Source organism: Rhopilema esculentum, chromosome 2 (assembly GCF_057945365.1).
Source record: "Rhopilema esculentum isolate cy_ngs chromosome 2, ASM5794536v1, whole genome shotgun sequence".
Classification (NCBI taxonomy): domain Eukaryota; kingdom Metazoa; phylum Cnidaria; class Scyphozoa; order Rhizostomeae; family Rhizostomatidae; genus Rhopilema; species Rhopilema esculentum.
In genome coordinates, this window is record NC_142816.1 from 2,268,641 (window position 1) to 2,296,236 (window position 27,596).

The window sequence follows — 27,596 nt, forward strand, 5'->3', positions numbered from 1 at the left end:
CATTTTGTCTCGATCACAAGAGAATCAATTATGTCAAAGGACACCAGCAATAAGGTTGCATTATAAAGTGGCAAAAATTGCTTCAATGAGTGCATTTCCCAGCGAATTGAAAGCACCAAATTTTAAAAATTCCCCCGTCTTTCCGCGGCAATCATGATCTATGAGGACGACGCTGTATATGTGAATTTTTATATCTAATTTTATGCATGACTTTTTTACCCAATCCCTACTCACCTATGGCCCTTTTATTTGAAATTCACGATGTATTCCTTGATTACTCTGTTGTTGATTAGAAGTGTCAAATTTGCCAAAAAGAGTTGCCAAAAGTCTTTATTCCGTTCTTAGCAACGTTAACATAAAATATGGATGAAACGTTTTTTGACAATTTTCATTTTCCTTTTTTCAATGAGGATTTCGTATGCTTCAAAAAGTCACTTCCCCTGAAGAAATTTTTTCACGTGTTTCATCTAATCCTCGGTTATGCTGAGCTGCAACCAAGATCTTTAGTTTGTTGCATTGCTTCCAGCCGATTATTTATAAGAATCAGTATTAAATATTCTTTCCCATTTTTTAGAGTCTTTCCGATTTTTGAGTAACTGAGGATACTTACTTTGATTTTATAGAAGTCAAGTTTTGAGCAATGAGATACCTTCATTAATTCAAATAGTTCAGCACGTTGATCTTACTGACAGGACCACCGAGAGACCTCGAAGGCCTTGCAGCAAAACTGAATGACAAGGCCCCTTGCGAGCGAAGCGAGCAGAAATTTTTTGCGACCTCGCCTTTTAGATTGTCTTCAAATTCATTTCAGAGTATTTCTTGCAGTCATCTCTTGCAATCAATTTAAATATTTGCTTATGGACAAGGGCAGTCTTTTCATGAATGAAAGTTAATTACTAGAAAGGAAACACCACTCAATAAATAAAAAACAATTAAAAAACACAGACGCTGGATAGGTAGATATGAGATGACACTGGGCCTGGGCTCCTTAGCAACCTTGTTATTTTTGGTTGCTATGGGGTTTTTTTACTGTTGAGCCCCGAATTTTCGTTTTTAACCACGCAAATTTTGTCCTCCCATTTATTGAACTGAATTAAATTGGTGTTCTGTAATAGCTTTTACATGAAGTAGCAGGGAATATTTGGAGAGAGCTGAGGTGGCATGAAAACTTGTAGAATCGGTCGACAAATTAGAATGAAGATATAAATTTAATATTACCGATATTATTAAGTATGGTTGGAAGTAAAATACATCGAAGTACCGTGAAGAGCGAAGAACATTTACTGGAAATAGAAAGCAGAAATAATCAAGGAAGAAGAAGATGAGAGCAGGGATGAAACTAGGACATTTGACGTAGGCCCATCCACTTCGACCCCAGATAAACACTTGAGAAAGTAAACCGATATTCCAAAAGATCTCAAGACATTGTCCAATTCTTGAAAAAGATTAAAGCAAAGTTATAACAAGAAAAAGAGCAAGATCACTTGGATTAGAGTCTGTAACAATTAATAAAACCAAAGTTCGTTTCTGAACAATAATGTCATCAAGACGCACATGGCTTTAATCTCACAAGAGTCAATAAGTTACAGCATATATGCTATCTCAAACTGCAATCTTTGGATCTTGTAAAAGCTCCAAAGGCAAGCTTATTATGTTAAAAGTTGATGGCAAGCAAGTTGGTTTGGATGAACCCCTTGTCCTTAAATGTACCAATCCATTGCCAAGGTAGTACTCTTTTTCATACAAGCCCAAGAATGTAAAATGCCATTTGAAAATCATCGAAAGTAAATGTCAGGTGTGTTTAAGCTGGTATTGAGACTGGTCTTTGGCTGACAAATATGCTAAAGCTTTGCACTGCTTTTAACCTTCCATTTCCACTTCCTCGTGCAACATATAATGACTTGGAGAAAAAGTGTGAGTGTTGTTGTTACTCAAATGAGGCTGATGCTTCGAACCAAAAGGCGACACTTAATCTCAAGAACATTATAAAGAATAAAGCAAAAATAAAAAAGGACAAGATTACATGGCTGGTAGATGCAGCATCCACAATGTTCTCTAGACTGTCTTTACGAAAACAGAAAACAGAAAGAAGACCCAAAAGAACAAAATGACGTCAACTGATGATAATGGCATTACATTTGTCAATTTGTCAATGAACACAATATACCTCTGGTTGTGGAACATGACAAAAAAGAATCAAATAGTAGGACAGCCTGTTTTAATTTGTCCTCTAAGAAAGGAGGCACAATCTGATGCATACTGGCTATGATAAAAAGTTCTTTTCTGTCATTATGATAACATTTGTTGTAAAAAAGTTGTTTATAAACTTTCAAAGCCATTTTCGAATATTAGCCACCTTTGACTTTAAGAAAGTATATCTCTAAAACTATGTGAGATATTTAGCTCAAACTTTTCGTGATACATTATTTTCAGGTTGTTTTTAGAATAAGCAGATAGAATTTTGATATCACTTGTAATCCATAATTTACCTGGAAAAAGGGCTATTTTGGGGTTTCCATGGCAACCATTGCCTGGAGGAGAAATCCCTCTGCTCATTCAAGTAACATCAACTTGGCAAGTTGTTTGGTATCTTTATGGTTAAATTACATCAAACTGTTTGTCTCAAATCTTTTCTCAAAGTGAAAATAGTGTTCCGACAAAGTGGTCTGTAAAATACAGACCAGTCGAATGATTTGAATTTTTTTTTGGAAAATTTCTTTCCAAGTTATAAATAAATATTTTTTGTAAGTTTCAGATCTGTGAGTCCTGTCATTGTTGAAATAATTACATTTATGTCTAGGAGACATGATTTGTGATCAAAACCTAGAAGGGAACATTTTCAAATCTGACAAACATCACGCTGTCATTCGTGACATTTGATGGCTGGCAGTCTACAATCTTTGGCATTTCTATTCTGTTGTGACTCTGATTGCTCATTAATGTTGGAATGGACGAGGAAAACTCTTTTCATTTAGGCTGGCACTTGCTCCACTTGCTTCTGTCCCAAATGCAGTTTCAGTTATAAATCAGCAACCAAGCAATCTTATTTTGGCTTTAACACGGTACAAGCAGTTTGTATTTGTATTTTATTTGTATTTGTTTCTACCTTGCATCCGAAGGTAGTTTTTAGGACACTGAGAAGCTTATGCTTATCGAGCAGTGTCCTGGTCCTTCCGCTCGATATGACCACCCCTCGTGATTCCTATGCCTGGAATTACAGAGAGCTGGCGACTCTCCTCACTCTGGGTGAAAGTTTGGACATGCCAGGGGCTCGAACCACGGACTCTTAGGTCTGTAGTCAGCGCCCCTAACAACTGAGCCATCCTCGCACAAAACACACTAGTTTATTGAAGACACAAAGCTACAAAATCAAGCAGATCCGAAGTCTTTTGGAGCTGCCCTCAGCCCGGAGCATCTCCTTTTTTTAGAGCACACTCTATACGATGAATGAATATCTGATTTAGAGTTCAAGAAAAGCTTGAGGATTGAACGGAACACATTTTGGATCATTCCAAAAATTGTGTCAAAATTATTAGTTTTATTCTAGAAAAACAGGCGAATGTTTTGTTTCATCTTTCCTTGAATGTTGAGTACACAAGCACAGAATCGCAAGTCAGACAGACATGATGGCATTTATTTCCTGTTTCATGGTTAATCCTTGATTTTCCTAAAAAAGTGCTTTTTCGGGGCTCTACGACGGAACCTTTGAGGGACTAATGAAAATCTGGTTGTCTGATGAAAAACATATTTTACCGTTCGCACTGTACCAATTATACAGTTTCTTGAAAATCTAATGCCGCCTTGGAAGGTAAAACAATAGGGATCATCTTTGTTAGATTTTGACTCTGTAGTGCGCACGGTTGACATAAATGATGAATAGGAGGGGACCAAGATATGAGCCTTACGGTACAACAAGCTTGTTCTCAATAGAGTGATTAAGTGGGATTTGGGATTTGTGGGATTTGGATAGCAAATCTAAAAAAGCATGATAAAAGACCGCTACAAAGTTCATGTTCGAAATTCTCGAGATACGTGGTCAAAAGTCAGGAATTTTTTAAAACAGAGGTCAATATGACGATACACTCAAGACATCCATTGTTGAATCAACACCGTTTATTCCAGGAAATTTCTTCCGACTTGAAAGGTATGATTTTAGCCTTGCTAAGGGCATAAACATACTGGGACCTGCCAGCACTAGATATCTCAAAAAGTACCTCAAAAGGTTAATGCTTTTGGTATAGAAAAGAGGAGGAAGGGAACAAGAAGCTTAGAAAATTCCATTACCTTACCCTATCACTTAAAAATCTCAACTTTGTACGAAATCTTTTTCTAATAGTCAGAATTATATTTATGATCGTCTGACGTTTAAATGTCCAGTTGTTTGAATAAGAAAGTAATAAGTTATTAATGATGAAACGTCATCAAACAAACAGCTTGCAACACTTTTGTTTATCTGGAGCCAGATATTATTTTGAGAAAATGGCAGAATAGCTATGAATTGAAATGGGTGAAGTTTAGCAAATATAAGGGAGAAGCAATTGGAGAAAAATATGGTATATATATATTTAAGCCAAGTTCTGGAAAATGCTATCAAAATCTAAGGGCATATTATGTGTTTTGTGAGTAGCAATGATATATTCTGTTTACTATCTAAGCTAAATTATATAGTCAAAACTCGGGTTTCTATATCATCAATTAGTTTTGTGATATTTTACATGTCTGAGGTTGAACATCAGAAACTATTTTGAGAATGTAAACAGAAAGTAGCGCCAAGCATGAACCTTGTGGTACCTCAGTAAACATTAGTTCAGTATGTAATTTGATCCAGAAAAAAGAAATTACATGTTTAATTATACACTTCATGTTCTATGCTAGCAAATGAAAATAAATGTTCACCTCTCATTTATCTTATTGGAGACTTTTTACAATTTATAATTCTAATACGTTATAAATTATTATACATCTTAATAGCCAAGAGATATTAATTTCTGCTTGAGGTTGTCCAGTACGTCAAAAGGACATGACTAGTCTAGCAAACACTATGATATGATTTTTTCTACGCAATATATTAGTAGTTAGTTACCAACTTCGTTACTAAGGCTAGGCATATTTACACTTTAAGATTGATACAAAACCCACAAAACAAAGTTATATTTACTACTTCTACACATTTTGAATTAGAAGAAGCATCGATTGTGCAACTAAAAACATCAAATATGAAATTAATAATTTAAAGAAATTGGTGAAATGTGAAGCCAACTGAATTGTACAGCATTTTAGTTTCATTACAGACCAAAATTTCTTTATTCTCATGTTACATTTTCATTTGATATTTTACATTGATTCGTGGAGAAAGTCTAATCATAGCTTAAAAAGAAATGTTAATGTCAATATTTGTTTAGATTAAGTGCTTTTCTGCTTTTTGAAGAAACTGAAGCAAACTTTATATAGATCAGTAAACAAAATCAGAAAGGCAGGTATTAAAATGCATATGTATTCGCGTCAAAATGGACTATTTCTTTCTTTAATCTTATAAATAAGAATGATTGATTATTCCAAGTTGACGGTAAAACCTACTTAATCAGAACTGAACATGTTTCCGATAAAAGCTAATCAATTACTGTTAGCTTATTCAAAGGGGCTCATTGCAGGGTGGGGCTTATTAGCAACATTCAGAATAGGAAGTTCTTATGTTATAGAATCTAATGATAAGGTCTGCAAAAATGACTACCAAAACAAGTTGTAAAGGTTTGATCTGATCAATGCTTTGACGTTCAGCTGTTTTCATTATCTTGAAATGATAAGTTTTGTTGTTTTGTTGCTTTTTTGAAAGTATCATCATAATTTTGTGAACGTTAAGAAATTCGTTCCAGTGCTGATGAAAATTCTTCGAGGGTGGAGTATATTTTTATTCAGGGAATACTTACATGGGGTTTATTTGAGGGGGGACTTATTCTGGGTTTGGGGGGAATTCGAAGATTTAATTTCCTATTTGTCTAGTTTGCTTTCTTATGATTATAAACATTTGATGTCAATAGAAGCATTAAAAGCTCGAATAGGTAGATAGAAGTTTGATAGAAGCATTAAAAGCTCGAATTCCAATGTTTGGTTTGAGCTATTTGAGTTATCAGGTTGCGAAATGATTTGACTTTGATGACTCTCATTACGTGATTGTGCTGATATTTCTTTTGTTTGAAGAGTGACAGAGCAGCTTCTTAAATTCTTCCCTGAACTGTTTACTTCTGGACACGTAAATAACTGGGTTGATACAAGACGAGAAGAAACAAAGCACAACACTAATTTGCATCAAATCCCCATTCCATGCAACACCATAGCCAATGTTCAGCATAAAATAAAGCACTTGGTTTAGCGACCAGCAAAGAAAGTAGGCCAATATCATGATAACCACAGTGCGTGTGGTTCTTGCTCGGGTTCGCAGTAACAACAAGTGTCCGCTTTGTAGGCTGTTTAGACCAATTTTATTGCTTGCTAGTGCATCCAGTGCATATCTCCGAAGCGTTCTCTTGATTTTAATGAAACAAACTATCATCAAGGTAATAGGAATGACATACTGTGTTAGCAAGACTATAACGTAAAAGACCTTCCATACAGCATCGTTCGCGAACTTGACTGCAGTGCAATGGGCACCAAAGCTATTTTCACCAGGCTCTGCGTATCTTAGGCCAACAATCAATGCAAAGTTTGGCAGCAATGATAAAATTAAGATACAAATAACAATTCTTCTAGCTCTTTTTGGAGTTGATTTGATTCTTGCTTTCATTGGTTTGCAAATGGCAAGATAACGTTCGACCGAGATAGCAACTAATGTGAACACAGATATCACTGCAAAATAGAACAGAACAAAATAATTGGTCCAAAATTTGCAAACAATATCACCAGCTTGTCCTGTCGGGTGACTCTTGAAAGCCTCTGTGGAGGTAACATAAACTGGCAAACACAGCACACATACCAGTATATCGACAATTGCAAGCGTGCTAAGATATACTCCAAAAGCAGAACATCGCATTTCTCGTTTTCGCCTCAAAACAGCAAGAACTATTGAATTCCCGGTAATGCCAAATGCGGAAATGATGACGTAGAACACAAGCTCCCAGATTCTCAGTGGAAATCGTTCTTGAGTACCAAGATTTGCAGTAAGTTCTTTCATATTCATGAAAATTGATCGAAACTATTTTAATTTCTCTGTTTTTGGTTCTACTTCAACTTTGACGAAAGAAGATGCACACACAACATACACCTACATAGTCAATGTTTGTACAATTGAAGCATCAAATCTTGTTCATTCACTTCATGCACTTTTTCATTGAAGTAAAGCAAGGAAGTATTTAAGAATAAGAATTTTGTTCAGTTTCGAAAGCAAATTATAAAAATTGAACAATGATACCGCCTTTTGTAAATTTAATGCTTTTATTCTATTGACCCATTCCACCTGCAAGATAAACCTAATTCCAGTTTAAACAATAACAAAACAGTAACTGATTATTTTTTATCAGAAACCTGTTAAGTTTCGATCAAATAGTTGTCACCGTCAACTTGAAAAAATCATTGACTTTTATTTATCAGATAAAAGAAAGAAATAGCACATTTCACGCGAATACATATGCATTTTAATACCTGCCTTTCTGATTTTGTTTACTGATCTATATTAAGTTTGCTTCAGTTTCTTCAAAAAGCAGAAAAGCACTCAATCTAAAAAAATATTGACATTTCACTTAAGGCTATGCTTATTAGACTTTTTTTACGGTTTTATATTTCGTGACGAAAGAATGGGCTTGTATAAATTCACTTCAGGTTGATACAATTCAATTCACTAATTTCAATTCAATCCACTAACTATTCTTTTATGGAGGTAAAGGCATTTGCCGTTGTGGCTGTGTCGTTTAGCTAGTGGATGGGAGCCAACAGCGAACCACCTTCTGTGAATCTTTATACTGCAGCATCAAGATTGCCTCACGTCAGAATTTTTGGCATCTGTTTGTTACGCCCATCTCAAACAGACTAACAAACAAATCGCTTTATTATAATCTGTTTTACAAATTTTTTTCTTTTCTGCTAGACGGTTCAAAATACTGTAAAGAGTGCTAATAAAAAAATAGTTGGAATTAACGTAAAAGATCTACTATGCCCCAGTAGGAGGGCTTATTAGCAAGGGGGGATTCTCATTTTCTTCTTATTAATTATTTAAAGTAACAAATATTATAAAAACGTTCTTATGCATATTTTTCTTATAAAAATATCATCATACGAAAAAGTATTTACAGAGAATAGCCATTAGCTACTCTGCGGCTCGGCAGTGAAGATCAGTAAAAATACGATGAATAAATAAAATCACCATTCTTTGAAAATATTGTGTGCATAACTTGCAATGCAGGCTAGACAAACTATAACTGAGAAAGCGCAAAAAAGGGCTTGATATAGTAGGGGGGGCTTAATAGAGCATTTACGGTGTATAGTAAAATGGCTAGGATAAAGTCAAATAAGCACAAATATCGTGGCTCGGCCTATGTCAAACCACAGTAGAATGATCCTTGAACAGACCAAACATTATGTTTGAAGATAGCGCTGAAAGGCTGAAGCATAGCGTAGTAAAGAAATTTATTGTCTGATACTCCACAGAATATAATATTCGGAAAATAAGAAATTGTAAGCATTTCGTAAGGTATTCGTACTACCGTGAGAACAAATTTAAACTGCGAAGGAGATACCAAGCAAGGTGAGACCAACGCTATGTCAAATCTAAAATATCCTTAGACTAACCAAGATAATGAAAACGCCACGAACTACACATCTTACCCTAGAGTTACAAATCAAATGCTCAGGAGGCCAAAGGACTCCTACCATAGCCCATAAACTAGGAGAGCGTATGCATGAAAACGCGAGGAAGCGTGACACAAGAGACTGTAACGAATAGCGAACAACATCAAGCGAGGCAGGAAAAAGTCAAAACCCCTTCATGACATCAACTCTGATTCAATTTCAATTAATCATCATTATAAGGTACCCCTGTAATTGTCAAGGTCCACTTTGTATTATAGCCTTCACACCTTTTGCCTCATTATCAGTTCTCAGGAATCTTGGCTTGGTCATCATTTGTTTTCGTTTCCATTTCGTGCCGCTCTTGAACTGATCCCCCGTAAAATGTTAATGAAAAATTATTAAGTTTTGAAATCAAAGAAATAATTCAACTGCATTGTTTTCTCTAGTGGGACTATCTAGTGGAAGAAAAAAGTCTCTACGATTTTGACAAAATGGATGTGTCTTTAGAAAGTTTCGATTTTTGATGCAAAACCATTTACATCTGTGTCCTTCCCTTTTAATTGGTCAATAAGCAAACGAGCTGTCTTGTATGAAAGGTGCGTCTTCATGGCTCACTTCTCTTCCTTTGAGGGCCGAAAATTTTGTTCTCAGCAAGCGTGAATTCTACGACGCAATCCGATTGAGATTTAGATGGCATCTAAAGTTCGTGCGAACTATTTTTTATGCAAAAAACAATTTTCCGTTGACCATGCGATGTCTTGTCCAAAAGGTGGATATATTCATCATCGACACAATGAAGTCGTGATCCACTATAGAATTGAGCCACCTCTTCAACATCTCAGTGGTCAAAATCTCCCAAGAAATTCCAAAATATCAGAAGAGGCAAGGCTTGACATCAGCATACGTGGCTTCTGGCAGAAGGAACAAAGTGCATATTTTGATGTAAGGGTATTCAACCCATTCGCACCGTCGTACAGAAACCAGAAGCTAGATAACACTTTTGCAGGGAATGAAAAAGAGAAGAAACGTGCGTACAGTCAAAGGGTTTTGAAAGTTGAGCATGGTTCTTTCACGCCATTGATTTTTGCTCAAAGCGGTGGCTCAGGTAGAGAAATTGAAAAGTTTATATCCGTTTTATCAATGAAGATTTCAGAGAAACGTGATCTGCCAATTTCACTGGTGACAAATTGGCTTCGCACAAAGCTGTCATTTGCACTTCTTTATAGTGCCATACTATGCATACGTGGTTCTAGGAATAGGCGAACAAAAGTTGTAGTGGACACAGTCAACATAGAAATTGTAGAAACAATATCCCGGATTGGTTAATTAGAATTAATAGACAAAATAAAATAAAATTCAAGTTTCTTTTGTAAACATGTGCGAACCGTTGGCTTTTCGGTATATAAACAGCGCCAAATATTGATTCATAATTGATTCTCCCAAAAAATGTACAAGTAGGTTGATCTGAGCCAATCAAATCACAGAAAAGCTGATTTTTTGTCAGCATATTATCAGTGTTTTTCTCACTGTGTATGCAACTGGATTTTAAGAACACACAGTCGACAAGTTTTTCTTTATAGTTCTAAGCCAATAAGCACACAGGATTCTCACAACAAAATCGCTTCGCAGCTAGAATTAGGCCCATTTTCGCCATTTCAGCGTGTTTTTACCACATTGTCTACAAAAAACATTGCACGCCTCTACAAAGCGAATTTCCACTGACAAAAACTGAACTGGACAAAAAAATGTTTTTTGTAGACAATGTGGTAAAAACACGCTGAAATGGCGAAAATGGGCCTAATTCTAGGTGCAAAGCGATTTTGTTGTGAGAATCCTGTGTGCTTATTGGCTTAGAACATGGTTGCGAACAGAGGTCTCAGCCAATCAAAGATTTGACCGCTATGCTGACCGTTGCGTCTTGACGAATTTACTGACTGACTTAATAAATACAAAACTGGGCGTATACATATAAAACGAGGGAACGCTACGAAAGTGTTGATTATGTTACTTTGGATACGTATACAATTGAAGGTTTTAATGGCTATGATACAATGGAGGACATGATTACGTTGATAATGGTCACTACATTTCGCTAGGAAATTTAATCGTTGTTTATCGAAATAGGCCAACCGAAACCTGAGCACATGACCTATTTCGATTGGACTATTTTGATCCACAACTGGGTATATTTATTTCCTAGCTTGTTGGGGAGACGAGATGAAATTCTTGAATATGAAATGAGTACCCCCGTTTCGGGGCCATTGCATATGCGTATAATATATATTTAGTGTCAAAGAGGCAAAGAACCCCCCGAGAAAAGATCAAACAGAACTTTGCGATCGAATTTCACAATAAACTAAGTTAGCGGTGGGAGCTTATCATTCACATTGACATGGGGGTTTGATCATAGCAGAAATATCAATCATACTGAAAAACCTGCCTTGATTCTCTATTGTTTTATGTTTTTCGTTTGTGTTAAGGCTCACTTGACTCCCATAGGCAAGCAAAAACAACCAGCACTTTTTGACGCGGCCTAGTGTTACATGTATCGATAGCATATACATCTACATCTACATCGATACTGAGCAGTACCGAGTATCGGTATAATGCTCAGAGTGCAAGAAATAATGAAATAAAAGTTTAATGGATAAAACGTGCTAGAAGATGCCACTGATCAATGATTAGATTGATTGAACATATACATGTCAAATTAGAAACTGTAATTTTGTTTGTCGTCAAGACCAAATCAAAAAGGGACTGTAAATTAAAGGGGACATTGAGAGGGTATTATGGTAATGGAATGGTCAGTGGCATCTACGAATTAATGCAGGTGAAAATTAATGATTAAAGTTACATGTTAAAATAGAAAGGAAATTAAATCTAAAATACAGTTAAAGGCAATCCTTTGACCTGTCTGTGAACACTGTGCGTCCTTGGATTAATAACGTTTATGTTCTTCAATTCAATTTCTTTCTGAAGCTTCCTCTTAAAAGTGTTCACGTAGATTGGACATTCGATGTAAACGACACAGCCTGATTTGAACTGACCTCTGACACTTGAGCCAGACCAAGACAATTTAATCGACTAGAAAAACAGAAAACGTACCTTCAATTTAATTATTCAAATTTTTAAGGCAGAAAGCTTTGAATTTTGATCTTCCCGTTAAACTACATCTACAAATAAGCTCCGAGGAAACCCCTAAATGAAAAATAAACGAAATAACGTCCTTAAAATATATGCGTAAAACTCTTCAGAAATCGATGAAATTTATTTATTCAAAATTTATTCAAGTTGCTAAAATAACTGTTCTCAAAATTTTTACGAGATCTCTGGCTTTGGGTGCAGTTGTGTTCCCTGGCTTTGGGTGCAGAGGATGGCCGGGGATTTTGCAGAGATAACTCATTAGAATACGCATGCGTCCTTGCCCTTCGATGCTGATTAGCTAGAACAAATCATTAAGCCTTTGGTCTTGAACAATAGAAGTGAGATCTCATCTCCCCAACAATGGCGTAGGTATTTTATTCTATATTCTGACGTTTTATACTCTGAAGGGTTTTAGAGAAAAAGCTTCAGAAGACTGAAAATTTTTGCTTTTTTCAAAGCCATATTTACATTTTGTACTGCCAAAAGATTCTTTGTAATACGTAATTGACCACATCTTTCTAGCAATTAACTCAAGGTTTCTTTCGTCTCAAAGTTTGATATTTTTTTGGCATCAAATTGTGTATGTTTTTAAATATTTTGTACTGTATATATATTTGTTTAATACTAAATGTAAAGGTATATTTCAAAAACAACATTTGTTTGCTTATATGAAGTCGGTTACATCTCTCCAGCAAGAAGACATAACAGGCGCATCAGTTTCCTGGTCTTCTAACTCCAAAACAGATTTCTACGTTTTTCATTAACTTGCCAAACGTATGAAATGGAGGCTCTACAAACTGGCTAGGAATGACTCTTTACAGTATGGGTCTTCTTTCGCAGTTTTTTTCACGCTTCTATATTGAGCAACATTCTATCTTGTCTATAATGCTTTTACCCGGTCCGAGAGCCATAGGATGAACCAACTTTTTACAATAATAGTTTGGCCTGGGACCGACTTGTTTGAAACAAAGGAGATTGATATCCAACCTGCCTTATTGATTGCCCTGGGGATCTAGGGCCATATCATTTTTGCTATAAAGTCCAAATCATTGCAGCCGCGTAGATTTGAAATAAAACACCAATAAATTTTCATCATGAATATCATTATCAATATATAACTAAGAATAACATCAAGCTTAAAACAAATAATATTGCAACCAAAAAGTTTGGTAAACTTTGTGCTTTACAACACTAGCAGGGATTGTCTAAAGGCAGATATAATCACAGCAGCTCATCAAGCTGTATTTATGATCGCCATCACAAGTTGCGGCCATCTGGCCATTTACATAGACTGTTCTGCATGTGATTTCGTATACACAGGTTCTTCTATCATCTCTCCAGAAATGGCACCTGGCAGCAAGTCTTCCTCCTGATAACTTACAAGCTCTTGGTACGTATGAACTTTTGATATCACAAGCCCAGAATGAAGTGAACGTATCTCTTTTTCTTTGTCCTGCAAAATATTATTTTGTTATGAAGATGTAGAAGATAAACAAACTTCAGAAAATAAGGTAATAGAATTTTGAAAAATGATAGTTCAATCTCAATCAAATCAAAATGATAGGCAAGGGTCTGGGGTTGCAATTACAGGGAAACATTGCACAGCTTCGCACATCTTACTCTTGTAAAATAGGAAGCTCTGTTTATCTCTGACTTCTAATTTGGTAATAAAGAAAGGAAGAAATTGTTCATTTCCGAAAAGAATGTCAGATAGAAGACGTAGAAGAGCTTAGGGCCTTTTTATATCGAGACAATCATTCCACCTTCCAGCCTGTGCTCTGAGAGATGAGATCCCACTCTTCTATAGAATCCTTTCTGTTCTTCGTCTTGCGTTGATATGGAAAACAAGCCAGCTCGGTTGAGTAAGATCTCACACTAAGGTGGGATGGGTTTTTTAACACTGGAAGGTGAGATGAAGCTGGAAGGTGGGATTGAATAATCATATTAGCGCGGTCAAAATTTGTCCACCTTGTCAGCACACAGGCTGGAAGGTGGGATGATGTTCTCCATATACAGCTGGAAGGTGGGATAGAATCTGTGTGTAAACATTCGATGATTCCATCCCATATGCCAGATTATGGAGGTGTAACAAATTTGCTTATATAAACAGGCCCTTAATGGTGTCGTAAATAAGTCACAAACGCTTCCAGGCCAAAACTTCCACAATTAAGAGTATACGTAAAGAGCTCTATATGCATTAAGGTGGTCCTTGGTTCTGAATTTCAGGCTGAAAAGTTTCCAATTTTTTTATTTTTCAACTCTACAATACCTCAGGTAATGCACTTTTTGTGAAATGGCCTTGTGAGCTCATGGGCTAAAAATGCATGTTTTTCATTAAATGCTATTTTTATGAAAATCGAAAATAACTGTTTCATCCTGTTTTTTTACATGATCATTCAAAAAGGCACATTCGTCAATTAAGAAGGCGTGGCATCTAAAACATTCTGATTGCCTCTCCTGATTTCTTGTCAACCTTATATTTTTTCCAGCAAGTGCAACCTCTTGACGCTTTATCCATAACCTGAAACGGACTAACAATCTAGATCCTTAAAAATTTCAGTATCATTTCTTCTAACGAACTGCTTAGATGAACACTTTATAAACAAGAGGTTGGTCTTCAATTTTGGGGTCTAATTCATTATGATGATGAATACAGTAGAATCCCGATAATTCGAACCCCCGGTAGCTCGATCATTTGCTAACTCGAACCACTTTAACGTTCCCTCGGAGGTTCGAGTTATCGAGACTTTATTGTATTTCAAGGATAGCAAAAAGAAGGGTCACTTAAACAACATTCGTTCCTTTAATCTTAAGTTGATAGACGTGATTTATTGAAGTCAATTTCCATATATTCTTAAATTTACTTATTATTTTTCTGTAGGTTAGTCATAAATTCTTCTAGCTTCACCTCTCCGTATATTTATAACATCAAGCCCCCTGTGATGTATAATACTCACTTTGCAATGGTTTGGCAAGTTCCAGAGCCAATTTTTCAATATTGTTGTCTTTTGGGGTTACAGTGAAGACGATTTCATATCCTGCGCAATGAGCAGCGATCTTTTCTCCAACTTCCTCTTCTGTCATCTTTCTTATGACCAGGTGTTGTTTTTGATGGACCATGTACCTTTCACTTGGGAACCTTGAGTTAGACTGTAAATATACCCAGAATTTTCAATTTGTTTAAAGAATCAAGCATTGATCTCAAAAAAGAAGCTAAATCTCATACATGAATTTTGTAGAAGAATTTGTATTGGGTAGAAATGATGATATTTTTATCTGTCGAAAGAGAAAGCTCCTTTTAATATCTTTGCTCGTGGAATATTAATAAAACTCAAAATAAATGAGGAAAAACGAAACTAACTTATGATTTCTACAGCAAGCCACATCAGAGGCAGGAAAAATTCGTTCATGAGAGAATTCTGCCCTGTCAGAATTACATCGAAGTGTCTGTTTTATCTTTCTTAACATTGGAAGGAACCTGTTCCTAGTTCTGGAGAGCCATTTTTGAAGCTTGTCTTCGTTGTAAATGCTATGCTTCCCTGAAACTGCTATGCTTCTCCGTAATAGTGACATGTTAAAGCCTTCTGAAGTGGTCTAAGGGACTTTAGCTGTAAGGTCAAGTCTTACTTGCTACTTAAAAGGAGCAAAACTTGGTTGTCTTAGAAAAACAAGAATACCAAATCGGCACATGGCGAAAACACCTTGCGTAGAGGAAAGCCATTCACTAGGCCATTAACTCACCAGTTTCTTACAACATAATATTATATAACAAAAAGTGCTTTCGAGATTGTCTTCATACCTCCAGATGTTTGTTCCTATTAAAAATACTTTATATTTTCATAGCACATGGGTATCCCAATCCCATCAATTTTACTAATTACGTCTCAACTCGTATAATCAAAAATGATAATTTATACAGAATTATTAAAAGCTTTACCAATTCCATGCTTTTTTTCAGATCCTTTGGAGCCTGGACGTCGCTCTCTAATGCTTCGACATAGCATACTTTGGAAACCGGAACTTTCATCGCAACCAGCCTCTGCAAGCAGAATATATTGGCGTCAATCCCTTAATCAATATCTAATATAAAAAAGTTCATATATTCCATAACTCTTTGCATGGTTCACTTCATTCTTTGTTACAAGCAAGTCTATAAGCAAATATTACCTTATTGAAGTCTTTCAGGAGATGCATTTCAACTCTGTCCTGGTGCGCTGGAACATCATACTCCTCCGTATTTGCAACGGTATCGAGTTTGATCTTCTCCGTGAACTTTTCTCCATTTTCTTCAAGTTTGATGCTGAAGTCTTCAGCCTTAGTTAAAGAATAAAAAGTACCTTTCTTATTATAACATAACACAATTCTATTCATAAAGAAAAAAAGGTTAAACAACCTCTTTCCTGACAACAGGAAAAATTGCCTGATGATAATATTAAACTGAAACTCGGAGTTGCAACTAAGAAAGGTTTTGTCCTACACCCTGTCGAGCTCCTAATAACGGAACAGTAACAGTAATCTTAATTAGGTATAATTTAAGCTTAGTTAAGACATGCCTAGCTTAGGTAACTTAGTCAATAGCAAAAAGGAAATTTCTAGATTGTGGTTGTTGCTATTAGTCCCTTTCAAAGCTATTCGAACTCGAAAGTCTTTTTTAGGTCACTTTTTAAAATTCATAAGATAATACTTACTGTCACCATAGCAACCAAGCACAAAACAAATACTGCCTTCATTTTGCTATCTGCAATGCAAGTGGGACTAGTCTTAAAGTACAAAAATATAATGTTTTTATACTAAAACTACAATTAATCTTCTCAGCAAACTAAGATGTAAGTGCAAGTGAATTCTTTAAACTTTTTGAACAGATAAATGCAGATATAATGCAAAAAGTACTCAACACAATAGAACTGAGCTGTACCTTACGTAGTTCGTGAAATGCTCTCTGACCACTTTTTATGAATCCACAAGACAAATGAAGTCCTTGACAGAAGGTTGAAAGGCTTAAATAGAGATATTACCGTGATAAAAAGAATAATTTAAATATCTCTTGCTGTAATGAACGATGGCAGCTAGGCAAATAGAATGTGATTTTCAGAAAATTGGATAGCTTTGAGTAAAGACATACTTAATGAAAGCATAGCACAGAAGGATGTACTTAGCTGTAATAAGAGTACATGAATTGTGCCAAGTTGAAACTGATAGCCTTTTTAAGGCACATGTCGTTATTTGGAGCTAGTTTTAATCAATCATTGTTGACTGGTCAAAATATATGTATTTGCATAGCTGAAATCTTTAATTTACTTTATTGATTCAGAAAAGTGAAAGTTATTAATCTTTCGATTGGTTCTGAAAACTGGCACGAATTCTTCCTAGAATTTAAGTAGTTTCAAAAACATACAAGTAACATATTTCGCACTATTTCTGGAGCATCTTATGAATGTTCTTTTTTTCGGTTTGAACCAATGAGAAAAGTTCGTCAAATGCACATTAATGTAGTAATCAAACATTGATTGTTTCTGATCTTTTTGTAATTAGGTAATTCGCCTGTCTTATCCCTTCTGCTTGCAGGGACGCTGGAGAGGGGCACGCAGGGGTTTAACCGCCCCTGTTGCCTTTTGACAGGAGGGTCAAGGGAGGCTAAAGTGCCCTTTTCATAGAAGTGCCCTTGACGCCTAATTCCGAAATTTCGTACGGTAAAAGAAGGAAAACATCTAGTAAGATATTTTGTCCCATATCTGTGGAGCAAATTAAAGAGAGCCATCAAGAAGGTTCCAACAATAAACCAATTCAAAAGATGTATAAGAAGAATGGACATAGAAACTCTTTTTGATTGCAGACTGTAGTTTAGTCGTAGACAGGATTTTTAGAAATTTTTATGTTTTAATAATTATACTGTAATTACATATTTTATGCTCTGATTTAACACACCGAGATAAAAAGGTCATGGACATTTCATAACATCATTCATGACATCATAATTAAGAAACTCTTAAGAAACAATGAGTATTGAAATTTTCAGAACATTAGGAAACTGGAGTACTCAACATCGACCTTTGTTTCTTATAAAAAAATGAGTGTACATGATTCATCGAAGACGACACCTGGTTACCAAAAAGATAACAGAAGAAGAAGTTGGAAAAAAGATTGCTGCTCATTGCACCAGATATGAAATCGTTTTTACAACAACCCCCAAGACAACAAAATTTAGGCACTAAGGCAAGCCACTTCAAGGTTATTTCATAGCTAATTTATTTGGGAAACTTGCTTGTTGAAAATTGGAAACGATCTGCCTTAATTTGCTTTTGTATCGACTTCTAATTACTTATTTGTTGGGACTTTTGGATTGATGTTTCTGGTTCTCTGAAACTGTGCATTTTATGTTTTTTGTCAGATCCTGCAGAGCTGGCTGTTTCAAACCTTGACTGTATTCATTCTTCATAATCAAAATGACTAATTTAGTTTTGAGTATTCAACCGTTTAAGAGCCAGCTAACAGGAGGGGTATTTCTGCAATGATAAAAAATTTATTTTCACAAGTTGCTGTAAATGTCTCCCTTTTGTTAATTGAAAAAAGATTTCGTTCCTTGAAGCGTTTCTCCAAATAATGTTGACTCAATGTTTTGATAGCTGAAAACTTTAATCAACTTTGTTTATTCAAGAAGGTGCCTTATTTCTCGTGGTATTGGCTTATTTCCATGAGAGCCACAACTGTTAAATACATTTTGTGATGTGAAGAAACGTCATCAATTTCAACTGCGCATTTGATGAAAAATTTTGAATGGCAGCTGACCTTTGAACAAGCACTGTTTCGTCTCCCCAACAATTGACTACAATTTATCGAAGTAAACTTATTCAAACACACTATCAATATGAAATTGCAAAAACGCCAAAATCAATTTTTGAGACCTCAAATCTTGTTTTATTTTCAACTGCAAATCTTGAGTGTGCAATTCAGGGACCGCGCACCGCTCAAAAAGTGGAGGGGCTAAAATGGGTGTGACCGGAAAATTTTTGAGGTCACGCCCTCTTGAACGCCAGAAAACGCCTCTTTTAGAAAATACTTGCTTATTTCTATTGAACGTTTATAAAGAGTCTGGTTCAGAGAAGAAATCAATAACCATAAAAATAGATAGAATTAGCTCGAGGGTAATAAAAAACCAAGCTAACTAAGTTAGAAAATATATCATATCATTAAACAAGATGAAACACCTAGAAAACGAACAAAAATGGTTCCCGGTCAATGAAAACTGCTACTTCATAGGAGTAAACTATCCAAAGTTGCGTTAGAGTAAACCTTCAAAAAAATCTTCTAGCCTATATTTGCAAAAAAGTGGGTGGGCTATAGCCCTTGCTAGCCCAATGGCTGCGCGGTGCCTGGTGCAATTTTGTCCATTTAAGCCTTCAAGCAGTCTTTAATATTGCTGTTGGGCTTGCAACCTTATGAAGTATCAGATATTTTGGGTTTCTTTCTTCCCGTGGAACAGCAAGATAACAAAGCGAAAATTTAATTCGGACATAACTTGTGTGAATGATCTTACCCTTTTTTGATCCAGAATAGGGCAACTCGCGAGAATGCACATGATTTTCAATTCTCATTTTGCAATAAAAGATTCAAACTTCAGTCAATACTAATTTTAAATAATTGTATTTATCCGTTAAGGGAATTGTTAAGAGGGAACCAAAGTATAGAGGACGGGTTATTGCCTCCCCCCCCCCGCTAAAGCCCTAAATAGTGGCCTGAAATTTTTTCTAGATTGGTTGCCATATGGTTCTGTTAACCAGATGTCATTTTTTCTTATACTAGGCAAACGATTGCAAGTTTTTTCGGCTGTTCAAAAGTTTGATCCGGAAAAGTGCCAAGTTTATCTTACCAAGGAATTTGTAAGACTTACTCGCGTTTCGAAAGTCAGATTAAACTAGCCATCACTAAATGTTTCAATGCTGTCAATCCCCGTATCGTTTACAGCGCTAGGAAAGTCCTTCCATTCTTTTAAAAAGATTGCCTTCCTACCACCAAAATAAGTTCCATTGCTTATGAATTTAAATGTCAAGTGTGCTTCTGGCTACGTAGGTGTTGGGGATCAAGTGAATGATCCTGCGCTGTATTAACGTTTCGTCTCTCGAATAGAGGTGAAACTCCAGAGAGGTTCCTGGTTCTTGTTTTATTAAATACAACAAAGAATAAGGGCGAAAAAATATAGGGAATGTTCCATTTTATTAACATGCGAAAAGAATACTCGACGCGATGCAATTTACATAGAAATTGAATATTCTATGAGCGTAATGATTTAGAGCGTTAAGCGTCCATCATCTTGTATCGTTTCTCAACTTATGAAAAATCTTTTTTTTTGATGCGTTGAATTGGATGTCACTAATCACGTGACATAATCGATTTCCTTCAGTAGGACGCACTACCCAAAAATTAGGGAATAGGGTAAAACAGCATGTTCCTTCTAGTATTAAAAACAAAATTCATCCCCAACAAAAACAGTAACCTTTGTTTTGCAAATCTAGGATTACATTTAAAGCATGCAATTCTGTTATTGCGCAGCATTTACTAGAAAACCCAGATTGTGCAAAAAACTACAATGGTGACATTTTTCGGATTATTGTTAAAACCGGATCTTCGTTACATCTACCAGTTTTGGAATCTATCTACAAAAACACGAAAAACCGCTATTGTGTAGACAGAAGGAGTTCGTTTTCACCTTAGGACTCTATTGGTAACATTCTCAACAGGATTATTGTAATAAGATTACGTTAAAAAGAGAAAATGCTGCAAAAAGAGAACACCATTTGCATTAAGAAAATTTTTTATTAGCTTCATATCATCTGTTGTATCTTTTCTATCTATTTACTTTCAAGGTATATTAGTTTATAAGCAAATAAAATCACAACATTCCATGAATCTAAAGTCATTCACGCCTGGACAATCTGCTCCACTTTTCCCATTCGTGGTGACCGCATTGCAAGTGATCTCATACGTACAATCTTTACTTTGATCTTTCCAGAATCGACATCTGGTAGCAAGTGTACCACTTTTTCTGCGACAAAGAATTGGCACATAATTGCTATCAATGTTGCATCCCCAGAAACTGCTGATGATCCCCCTTTTTCTTTTCCCTATGGAATTTAAATGAACCTGCTTTTTCATCGATGAAAATGTAACAGCTAGTGTAACGAAGCAAATTCTTAACATGAATTTAGAAGCTTGAAGGACCTTATATGCAAAGAAGAAGCAAAATGAGTAAGTAAGAAAGAGAAAAGGAAGAGGAGAAGAATAAAAAAGAGAAGTAGAAAAAAGGAAAGAACAGAAGAACAACCAAGAAAAGGAAGAAGAAGAAGTTGAAAGAGAAGATTATGAAGATGATGATGATGATGAAGAATAAGAAGAAGAAGATGATGATGATGATGATGAAGAAAAAGAAGAAGAAGATAAAATACTAGAAAAAGATAAAGCAAAAAAGGAAAGCAGAAAGAAGAAATATAATAAGAAAAAGAAGATGAAGATCGAGAAGAATAAGAAGATGATGATGATGATGAAGAAAAAGAAGAAGAAGATAAAATACTAGAAAAAAAGATAAAGCAGAAAAGGAAAGCAGAAAAAAGAAATAAAATAAGAAAAAGAAAATGAAGATCGAGAAGAGGAAGATCGAGAGTGGAAGAAGAAGCAGAAGAAGAAGAATAAGAAAAAGGAGAAGAATTTATCGAGTGAGAAGATATTGAACAAGAAAAGGAACAAGAAAAAAGACATTCAAGCGATTGACCTATTTCAGAAACCGCTCGTAAATAGGTTTTCTCTATAATGTTATTTTTTGGAAGAATGAGTTTTTTTACATGACAGCAAATTTTTATCAAATGATATTTTTTGTCTTAAGTAACAATCTGTAAAGACATTTGGTATCATTTGAAAAGAGGTAAAAATACTTTCTTTCGTGTTCTGCATTTGGAGATTAATTCGGATCTTTTGTTTAGGAGAGTGTTGTTATTTGCTTTGATGACATATAGTTTTTCTGTTAAGCATAGGTCACACCTTTTTGAAAAGTTGTTGTATGTTCTGACTGAGGTGATGATAGTCCATTGTAAGTCATAACATCTTTTATCTCATTAAAAATATAGCTCTACCTGACTGATAAACCTCTATCTAACAGCATTTTCTTTGTTAAAATTTATCACTCCTTTTGTACATTTATACCGTGGTAGCAGGGATATTTATCATCATAGTCTGTCGGATGAGTGCGCAAGCCCGAAACTCGGAGTAATAGAGAACATGTCTTATTTTTAGCCTATCTTCTATTATATCAATTGCTATGGCAATCTTCTGCTGTTCTAATGCACGTCGAGCACTGGTAAGACAGAATAGACAACACGATCTGGAATTAATTTTAGTTTATAATATTCAATTTTTTTCAAAACCCAAGAAAGAATTTTTGTTAAAATCAGAAGCTTGAAATGTTCTTACAAGTTGCAAATGGAAGAAAAACGGGAAAACATTACAATCCTTTTGAAAGATGTGATAGATTGTTGGTGTAATGGCTTTGTTGTGGAAGATGTAGGGAAGTTTTTCTTGGGGGTGGGGGTGGGGTGGGGGAGACGTCTAAACATGCATAAGCCTGGTAGCAATGATATAGTTTATGTATAATTTTGAGTACAGTTTCGAAAAACATTTAAGCCCCACTCCCCCCAGTCACCCCTATTGTCTCAGTCCATGATAGGCTTTGCACAGAAATAATTATCTTTTAAAAGATTTGAAATAGACAATAATTCCCATCCCCTGCTCTTTTAGAATCTTACTAACCTTGTTTTTGAAGATAGGAGTTCATTGAAACAGGAATTGTGGCTAAGATGAGTTCGTATCCTGCACAAAAGGCTGCAATCTTTTTCCCAACTTCAATGTTTGTCATCTTTCTTATAAACAGGGGCCTTTTCTCTTCGTCTGTTTGCTCTTCGCCAGAATACCTCGAGTAGAACTGGAAACAAAATTTCAGCATAGTATTCAGACTTCCATTAAAAGAAGAATCAAGTCAATTAATTTTACATGGCTCACTCCATTCATAATTCACCCTTTAATAGAAAAGAAATTACCATTCCCATGCTTTTTTTCAGATCATGCACAGTTTCGTCTGGGCTCTGCAATGCTGCAATATAGCACTCTTTTGCTGCTGGATCTTTTACTGCTGCCAGCCCCTGCAAAAACAATTTTTCTTGGTACTTTCCCTTAAGAATGACCAAATGTGCTGAACATACGTTCTGGACTAGCGAACTTCTTGATCAGGACAACTTTTTAAGGCCTACACAACAGTGGTGGCGCCAGTGAAGGGCTAGGGGGCTACAGCCCCTCCGTCGTAAGCATTTAGCCCCCCTCATCGGAGGAAATTTTAGGTTATTGTCGGAGCAAATTTGACAAAATAACGTACGAAATCTGCATATTATATTCATTTTAACCCCCCATGTCGGGAGCTCCAATCCTTCTGTCGGAAGATTTCTGGCACCACCTCTGCTACACAATGGCTGTTTATCATAAAGAAAACGCTGTGTTGAACCCAGCTTGGAGACTAGCGTGCTTTTGTCATCCACGGGCAGGTTTCTTCTTCTGCCATTCTAGTCCTGTCCGTAAACGCCCTTTATCGTCAATCACTCTAAATAACTTTTCAATTTGAAAATTAAACCAGTGTATCATTTATATGCCTGTTAATTAGAAGATGATATTTCGCTTGTCACACGTTCTTCATGACACACTATTAAGAGATTCGCAAAGTCAAGAAAATTATCAGTATCGTTTTTATAACAGTATCGTAAAATTAACTCTCTTTAAAAAAATTGCCAAAACTTCCTGCTCATTTCTCAAAATAACCAAATCATACCATGCTAAAATCTTTCAAGAATCGCCCTTGAGCCTTATTGCGATGATTCGGGGCATCAAACTGGTGTGTATTGGTACCAAGATCAGACATTATATCGGCGGTGTTTTTGGCTTTATTTCCTTCCAGTTTCATACTGAGTACTTCAGCCTTTAAGAAAAATGCGAGATCGGTTAAGATAATACACAATCTACACAAACACAAAAACTTTCACACCACGCCACCACTTTTTCACAGTATGGTTTTATATATATTTATAATACGACAGTTGATTGCCATGAATACGACAGAAAGTCGAAACTAGTCGGCAAAATTTGCATTTTTACTAGTGTACACGTCTTTTCAACTGTACAATATATATATTTATATATATTACAACCAGTCAGGTTATATAATCCAGAGGAATGTCCATTATTTCTCTAGTCACATGGCGACGATGAAACGTCACGCTCCTTGTGCTGTTATGGAAGTTTGGTGACATAGGTTTCAAATTTCTGTGCCATACATTTTAAGTAGCTAGAGCAATAAAACATCATCTTTTTCGCTCATAAGCCTAAAGATGATTCATGAAACATACTTACCGATGCCATCACAATAAAGAACACGAGAAGCTGCATCTTCATAGTGGTTGCTGAAATGGTATACGCATTTTAGATGAAGAAAATATTTGCATACTGTGTTAAAGGCAATGTCAAATGTTATGTTTATAAAAAACGCTGAAAGAAGACGATTTGCAAGAATGATATCGTACTTTAGAACACTAACTGTAAAAATACCATCAAATAAGGTGTCAGGACAATGACTTTTTTTGGAGCTGTTGCCCATTAGTCAGGTCTTGAAGTGTTTTTAAAGTAAACTTTGAAGTGTTTTTGAATGGTTGAGCCCTTCAACAATGCAAAAAAATAATTTTTTCAGAAAATTCAAAGGTTTGATAACAATAACAGCTAAATAAATGAAGTATTTGCATAAGGAAATTGAAAAAAATAATGCTAAGTACTAGTGCAACGAACATAATTAAAAAGCATCAGGTATGTATTTAGCTGAGAAATATGATAGCGTAATTTTATGCATTATGGTTACCACAACACATACTCTAGTTACAAAAATATTCCCACTATCATCAAACAGGCAAAGTTCCCCACAAATCTCAATTCCAAGAAGAAGCCAGTATCCACAACTATCATATAATATTCTACAGAATATCTAGGTGCAAACTAGGCAAAAACGTAGAATGCGTGGAGGCTTGGAGGGCTTCAGTAACCCCCTCCCCCCTTAGCAGCTAAAATTTATCCATTTTAAGATCCATTCTGGCAGTTCATCTCAATGAACAATTAGTATTATCCACCCCCACCCCCTTAAACGCTTTAAATCCGCTAAGCCCATGAAGCTAAGTTTACGTTTAGGGGCTCGAGCCCCCCCCCCCTTCAATTGAAACTTTAGAGAGAAACCTTTACTAACAGTGGAAGCTTTTTAATACTAACATAGCCTCAATTCTATCTTTGATATGTTCCCATACTTGATATTTCAAACTACGGACAAATTGAACTCATAGCTACATAAGAAGAGATAACTCTTTTTATCTGATATGACATAAATGGAAAACGACCTATGGTGAATGGAGCCTGGGTCCTGTTCATTCATTCTCTTATTTATGACGCCTAATTGAGAAAGTTGCTGTTCCCGATGACTCATTAAACATTGAACAGTATAGTGTTAAAAAGATTATGTACGTTAGGCAGTGGCGTAGGAGCCTCTTTAAATATAATGGCACTTAAAGAAAAGACCCCCCAAAACACAGTAAAACAGAAGGTGAACTCTACTGTTCTTGTTCAGGGAGAGGTACCCTGGATACCAGACTCTCGTTATATAGATGTAAAGTGGAAATTGGAAATCTGTTTACTTTTGTAGCCCCTGTAATTTCAAAGGTACGATGAGTACCAGAGCCTCAAGTATTGTAGACGGCTGCGACGACAAAAAGTGAGTGGAATCAGGGGTAATTCTAACGTGGTTTTGTTACCGTTTTGTGGTATTGTAAATTTGATTTGTGGTGTTGTGATTTTAATTTTGTGGTGTTGTAAAATAGTCGACCCTCCGGAAAAAAGTTTTCGCAAAATATAAGGAATCGCTTGGAAAAGCTGCAAGAATTTAAAATCAATACAAAAACTTAACACAACAGAAGAATTATAGTAATTAGTCAGCCAGTCCTTAATCTTAAAACTTTTGACTTTTGATCTTGGCTGTTCATTTTTTCGTGTAGCTCGCCTAAGGTGACGCTTCATGCGTCCGTGTACACCCCTTGAAACCAATGCCTTATCTCTTTCGATTTCAACCATCCATCACAGAATAAAAATGACATTTGGATGCGCGCTCGCGGGGATTACGTAATACCTAATCGATTGCAGGGTCGCCAGATGTAACGAAATTGTCAAGGCACACCGTCACTTAAGTATAACACAACACTCGATAACGAAAAACTAACATGGCCTCTACTCTCGGTCCCAGTCCCAATTTTACTGTAAATGTTATTACGTAATACATTGACTACCCGGGGATGTTTTTGCCAACAGAGTCTCATTAACCACTGAAAATTCTGGGACAGGGTTATTTTTTTGTCTCTTTTTTTCTTACAGAGGTATGCCCATCATAGATATTTTTTCCAGAACAGGTCAGAGTTAAATTAAAGCGTTGTTCACTCTATAGCTCAAAGTTTGAATTAAAGCTCTTATTCCAGGATAGGTTTCATGTTTGCAAAAATATTTTCCAGGACAGGGTCAAAACAATTTTTGCAAAAGGCACATCCCCGTAATTTTACTCCAAGGTAAACCCCATCGGGGATAACGGTTCCACATTAGCACTGGCAAATAAAAATGCACATGTAGGTACAGATTTTGCGTGGTACAGATAATGATATAACAATGATTCCAGTTACCTTGGATGTTTTCATAATATTGCATGCACTCATTAGCCTCCTAACATCCCACGAGTGTGGCACTTCAGCTAGCACCATAGCCAATGCTTGCATAAGATAGGAATATACATATTCATTGATGTTGAGCGGCATAACCCAATATACTCTTTTTTTTATAAGAGCCAGTAAATTTAAGTTCAGGCTGGCTGTTCTTGATTTTCTCGAAAATCTGAGGCTGGATTGTTCTTAATATTATTCTTAAATTAACAGGGTGATTGCTAGCTTTTACACTCTGAGGAGGTATTCAAGCCTCATTTGCCAACAACATGATTGAACCTTTATTTGCCGACAAGTTTGAATAATTAAAAAAAACACCCATATATTGCTAAAAATCCTTGTTTTTGAGAAAAAACGTTGTTCAAAGTTGCATTTTACAGAATCTCAGCCTCAGATTGTTCGTAATTTGTTCTTTCTTGACAAATTTTGAGGCTCGTGTTCTTATAAGAAAAGTGTGTATGCCACTTTCATATTTTTCATTGCGGCCTCATAGAATTGACCAGACCTTGATGCTGTAATGCCAGTTCTGTAACTTCTAGACCCAAGCATTTTCCATCGTGCACTTTGCAATGGGTGTCCTGGCTGTCTGTTTATTTGTTTAACAGGGTTTTTAGTTTTTCTCAATTTCCTATCACTCTTATGCATAGATTCTAGGGGTTGTGTCTTGTTATTCAGGCCACGTTTTACTGCTCTTTGAGCATTTGCTTTCTTATTTGGTAAAATACACCATCCTCCATATCCCAAACATTGACCGTCTACAACGCCAATGCCAACACTGAAACTTTTTTTTGTGTTCAGTGGCTTTAATGCTACCGCTGTTTTGTCTGTTCTCAACAGTAGAGTTAAAAAGTT

The 27,596-nt window shown here is 35.9% G+C and overlaps 3 protein-coding genes across 5 annotated transcripts; all 3 read right to left on the reverse strand.

Annotated features, from left to right (window-relative positions):
* Positions 1-4,609: 4,609 nt before the first annotated feature.
* LOC135695740 (phe13-bombesin receptor-like) lies at positions 4,610-7,558 on the reverse strand. Its single transcript, XM_065214919.2, has one exon. The coding sequence runs from the start codon at positions 7,172-7,174 to the stop codon at positions 6,164-6,166; it is 1,011 nt and encodes a 336-aa protein (XP_065070991.1). The 5' UTR covers positions 7,175-7,558; the 3' UTR covers positions 4,610-6,163.
* A 5,450-nt stretch (positions 7,559-13,008) lies between these two features.
* Positions 13,009-16,925, reverse strand: LOC135695515 (uncharacterized). The gene is made up of 6 exons (XM_065214633.2): positions 16,843-16,925; positions 16,611-16,660; positions 16,090-16,236; positions 15,860-15,961; positions 14,880-15,072; positions 13,009-13,375 (listed from the first exon to the last, which is right to left on the reverse strand). Exons 2-6 carry the CDS (start codon positions 16,650-16,652, stop codon positions 13,128-13,130), a joined length of 732 nt encoding a protein of 243 aa, XP_065070705.2. The 5' UTR covers positions 16,653-16,660; positions 16,843-16,925; the 3' UTR covers positions 13,009-13,127.
* Positions 16,926-20,713: 3,788 nt separating this feature from the next.
* Positions 20,714-24,674, reverse strand: LOC135695513 (uncharacterized). 3 transcript variants are annotated; one of them, XM_065214630.2, is made up of 6 exons: positions 24,531-24,674; positions 24,361-24,410; positions 23,783-23,929; positions 23,004-23,105; positions 22,717-22,888; positions 20,714-21,041 (listed from the first exon to the last, which is right to left on the reverse strand). In XM_065214630.2, exons 2-6 carry the CDS (start codon positions 24,400-24,402, stop codon positions 20,794-20,796), a joined length of 711 nt encoding a protein of 236 aa, XP_065070702.1. In that variant the 5' UTR covers positions 24,403-24,410; positions 24,531-24,674; the 3' UTR covers positions 20,714-20,793. The 3 variants fall into 3 exon arrangements, with proteins under 3 accessions (XP_065070702.1, XP_065070701.1, XP_065070703.1); XM_065214629.1 differs by having other exon boundaries at positions 24,556-24,668; XM_065214631.1 differs by having other exon boundaries at positions 24,545-24,640.
* Between the last annotated feature and the right edge of the window lie 2,922 nt (positions 24,675-27,596).

What these genes read in the sequence shown, in the direction of transcription:
- LOC135695740 (XM_065214919.2), bottom strand. Translation starts at nt 7,174, where the DNA reads ATGAATATGAAAGAACTTACTGCAAATCTTGGTACTCAAGAACGATTT.
- LOC135695515 (XM_065214633.2), bottom strand. Translation starts at nt 16,652, where the DNA reads ATGAAGGCAGTATTTGTTTTGTGCTTGGTTGCTATGGTGACA. An exon ending in TCCTGAAAGACTTCAATAAG is followed by an intron (nt 15,962 to 16,089) that starts GTAATATTTGCT and finishes TTCTGCTTGCAG; the next exon opens with AGGCTGGTTGCGATGAAAGT. An exon ending in ACTTGCCAAACCATTGCAAA is followed by an intron (nt 13,376 to 14,879) that starts GTGAGTATTATA and finishes AATATTTTGCAG; the next exon opens with GACAAAGAAAAAGAGATACG.
- LOC135695513 (XM_065214629.1), bottom strand. Translation starts at nt 24,604, where the DNA reads ATGGGCAACAGCTCCAAAAAAAGTCATTGTCCTGACACCTTATTTGAT. An exon ending in TCTTTATTGTGATGGCATCG is followed by an intron (nt 23,930 to 24,360) that starts GTAAGTATGTTT and finishes TTTTTCTTAAAG; the next exon opens with GCTGAAGTACTCAGTATGAA. An exon ending in TGAAAAAAAGCATGGGAATG is followed by an intron (nt 22,889 to 23,003) that starts GTAATTTCTTTT and finishes TTTTGTTTCCAG; the next exon opens with TTCTACTCGAGGTATTCTGG.